Source organism: Sinocyclocheilus rhinocerous, unplaced genomic scaffold (assembly GCF_001515625.1).
Source record: "Sinocyclocheilus rhinocerous isolate Xijiao unplaced genomic scaffold, SAMN03320098_v1.1 scaffold2126, whole genome shotgun sequence".
Taxonomy (NCBI): Eukaryota; Metazoa; Chordata; class Actinopteri; order Cypriniformes; family Cyprinidae; genus Sinocyclocheilus; species Sinocyclocheilus rhinocerous.
This window is the reverse complement of record NW_015639773.1, coordinates 505,151-509,269: the sequence shown is the minus strand read 5'-3', so window position 1 is coordinate 509,269 and position 4,119 is coordinate 505,151. Positions and strand designations below refer to the sequence as shown.

At 36.2% G+C, this 4,119-nt stretch overlaps 1 protein-coding gene across 1 annotated transcript in view; it reads left to right on the top strand.

Annotated features, from left to right (window-relative positions):
- Positions 1-4,119, top strand: part of LOC107751847 (ralBP1-associated Eps domain-containing protein 2) — a 30,992-nt gene that overhangs the window by 20,234 nt on the left and 6,639 nt on the right. The window contains exons 5-10 of the mRNA XM_016567617.1: positions 1,524-1,627; positions 2,640-2,778; positions 2,885-2,948; positions 3,031-3,120; positions 3,203-3,371; positions 3,525-3,581. Coding sequence (XP_016423103.1) covers positions 1,524-1,627; positions 2,640-2,778; positions 2,885-2,948; positions 3,031-3,120; positions 3,203-3,371; positions 3,525-3,581 — 623 coding nt within the window. The remainder of the gene's footprint in view (positions 1-1,523; positions 1,628-2,639; positions 2,779-2,884; positions 2,949-3,030; positions 3,121-3,202; positions 3,372-3,524; positions 3,582-4,119) is intronic.

Sequence of the window (4,119 nt, the reverse complement as noted above, 5' to 3'; positions counted from 1 at the left end):
ATAGAAATTAAATTACTGCTAAACAAAACATACTTCTAATACATCAGAAAAAAAACAGGATTTAATGTGTCAGAGTCTTAAATGCAATACTTTATTGACTCAATCATATACTGTACTGTACCTATAGAGGGTTACGGTATTTTTTAGGTCATTTTGCCTTATGGAGAATAAATATATGGACTTACAGATGATCATTTGCATCAGTAAATACTCAAATCATTAAAACACAGGATGAAACCTCTTCTTAAATGATGCATCAAGGACCAGGAGGTTTTTTCAGCAAGATCCTGATCATTTTCTTTTTCCAGCAATTCCTATGGGAATGTGAAAGTAGATATTTCCACATTCACACACGCAGTGATGCTGTTATTAGATAACACAAGCACATGTCACACAGCCGCAGTGTTTCACACACTGTAAGCGTAGACGTCGCTCGGTACCCTGATGCTGTCAGACAGCTGTGTGTGTGTGTGTGTGTGTGTGTGTGGGTTTGTTTGTTTGTGTGTGTGTGTGAGATTGTAGATAGAGTGTCAATGGTCCATTTGAGAGATGGGTGGAGAATTTGGTTTTGTTTGTGTATGTTTTTTTGACTCTCAAAGCCGTGATTCCCATCCACTTCCATTATATGACTGACAGACTGCAACGGTTGGAGTTAAAAATCTTTGTTTGTGTTCTACTGAAGAAACAAAGTCACCTACATCTTGGATGCCCTGGGGGTAAGCAGATAAACTTCAAATTTTCATTTTTGGGTGAACTATCCCTTTAACTGTACATTTTACCTATATACAAATTATATAACAAATATTTTAAGTTATTCTATCTATCTATCTATCTATCTATCTATCTATCATCCATCCATCCATCCATCTGTCCGTCCGTCTGTCTGTCTGTCTCTGTCCGTCCGTCCGTCTATCATGTGTTCAAATATACAAATATTTAATAATCTCAACTAAAGCAAATGATTGTGAATAGTAAGTTGAGTGAGGGATGAACTGTGGTGATATTCAGCGTTAGGAAAGAGCTTTTATCTCATTGTTAACTCCGGCCGTGAACAGAGAAACGTCAGCGTTATTGAATGCAGCTCGGCTTTCTTCATTAGTCAGCAGGGACCATTAATACTTCATTTAAAATCTACACATAAAAGAAATGATGCTCAGTAAGGCCTTCAGATGTAAAGAACGCTCAAGAGATCAAAACCCAGTCAGGCCTCTTTTATTCTTTCAGATTGCAGTCATATCAAAAGATCATGGTCATCACTGACCTCATACTGAATTATTGATGCTCGTTCAGTGTTTTACATTTATTATTCCATTAAGTCGAAGCTGAAAACTTTCACTCTTGTTCGGTTTTAGTTGAGTCTGAAGTGTGTCTTTTATCTCACATGCATCTGCTGATAGCGTTTACAGTGCTCTGAAATGTTTCAATGCCAAAAACCGTGATCACAGTAAGGAAATGCTCAACTGTAAAGTCATTTTGTCTGTCTTCGTCTTGAAATGTTCACTCTCGCTTGTTGTTGTTCACAGCGTATGACGCTAAAGTGCCGGGTCGTCCCAGCGTTCCTCAGGAAAACTCCTCTCCCAGTCATTATTCTGTCAAACTGCAGCCGGAGCAGCCTGTCATCACACACGTGAGCATTTCCTCCCACCTCCTCATTTTTGCATCTGATTGGACGATCAAACAGAACTCTGGGTGTCAGTCTTACATGACGAAACATATTAGGGCTCTAAATCAGGATTTAGGTCATGACACTGCTTTTTAAAAGTGTATTTGTTTGCTAGAATATCAATAATTTCAAGTCAGGGCGCATGCACACCGGGGCCCCTATTTGGTTTTGATGTGCTTACAAATAATGTAAGATAAATCACATCCAAATTGATTACAGACATGAGCTTAAGATATCAGTACAATATAAAGCGAAGAGAAAAAGTTTTTTTTTAAATCCCACACACTACCGTAGCTTGTAACCTTTGTCAAGCATTTCATAATTTCACAATGCTTGATGAAGATCACATGACTGACACGTTAATAGTAATATATTGGATAATAAATATGAATTATATTGTGTTTGCAAGCTACAGTAGTGTGCAGTAGGTACTACTAGGTATATAGTAATATAAAATAAAAAATAAAGGAGATTCACAGGAAATTTGAGATTTGATCATTTAACATATATAGAGATATTTTAATATATATTTAAATCTTGAATTTCTTGATCATTTTTGTTTATTTGAAAATCTAAAACAAAATGTTCAGTAGAATAAACCTACGTAAGGCTTACCTATAGTTGTGTATTAAGTTTAATAATAAGATATGCTGAGAAAAAGAAAAAAAAAAATCTTCAAGAAATAATATAAAGATATTTTCAATAACATTAGTATTATTGATGGCATGTTTCATAGATGATATTTCAGAAATGTTGAGCTTTAATTATAATTCATTATATTCTGCTATGTAAAGGCTTTTAAAAACTACAGTCGGTTCCTTTTAAATAAAAAGCATTCAGAAGCTCTTTTTCCATTATTGACTGATAAACAAGAGCCTGCTGCTTCCTTGACATCAGTGAAAGGCATACATAATTGAAAAATATTTTCATCTTCAGGCTTTTCAGGTCTCCTCAGACAGTTGTTTTTCTCATTCAGGTTGCGTCTGTGGAGCGGCTGGTGGAGCGCGTGGAGGTCGATTACTCAGACGACCCCTGGAGGATCACAGAGGAGCAGCGTGAATACTATACCAACCAGTTCAGGAGTCTCCAGCCTGACCTCAGCGCTCTCATCATGGGTAAGAGAGATCTGCACCACAAACACATCTGAGATCATCTATTTTTTTTATCCGATTTATGACTTTATGTGAACACGTTTGAAGTTTGCTTTGGTTTTTCTTTCAGGAACTGTTGCAAAAAACTTCTTCACCAAGTCGAAGCTTTCGATTCCAGAGCTGTCTCATATATGGTGAACATAAAACCTAAGTTCCTCTTAAACATGCAGTGAACCGTCTCTTTGCATTCAAACAATCTTGTTTGATCTTCTTCAGGGAGCTGAGCGATGTCGACAAGGACGGCGCTCTCACTTTCCCGGAGTTCTGCACTGCCTTCCATCTGATAGTGGAGCTGTCTCATATATGGTGAACATAAAACCTAAGTTCCTCTTAAACATGCAGTGAACCGTCTCTTTGCATTCAAACAATCTTGTTTGATCTTCTTCAGGGAGCTGAGCGATGTCGACAAGGACGGCGCTCTCACTTTCCCGGAGTTCTGCACTGCCTTCCATCTGATAGTGGCCCGGAAAAATGGTTACCCTCTTCCTGAAACGCTCCCTGCCACGCTGAGACCGGGCTTTGTGGAAGCAGGTGTGGTTACAGCGCCACCATATGAGGTATGAGATCTAAAACTCGCAAAATGCCTACAGTATTTAATGATGTCTAGGTTAAAACTGTCCAGTAGTTCTTATTCAGTATCATGTTTTGCAATTTTGAGAAAGTTCAGATTGACAACTTTGAACTGAGCTCCAAATGCAATTGTTTTACAGGCAACTCTACCTCTTATTGTCTTTGATGACAATATGATGCCTGGAGCCAATCAGCTCGTAAGAAGAGCTTCATTTTACATTTATGCCAAGATCATTATGTTCCGTACATTTCGTTCTGTCCTTTTCTTATCTCTCCTTCTCTCTCCCTTTTGATTGGCATGATGATGATCTGCACACAGTATTGCAAAGCATCAAAACAAATACACAAATACAAAACAAACATGTATGTATGTGTGTATATACAGTATATACTGTATATATATATATATATATATATATATATATATACTTAATTTATGTATGTTGTTTTGTACTATTCTTGTTTACTATTTTTTCTATATGCAGGCAAATGTACAAAATTGATACATTTTTACAACCATACAGGGACTATCAATGATTTAGCAACAGCTAAAAGTTTGTGAATGAATGAATAAAATCACAATAAACCAGTGATGTTATTGTTAACTAAAACAACCATTTAAAAAAAAATGTTAATTGTTAAAAGAAAAAGTGTTTTTTGTTTTTGTTAATTGACAGCTGAAATTAAATAACATAAATATTAAATGAACATAAATTGAAAAAAAAAAAAAAAAAA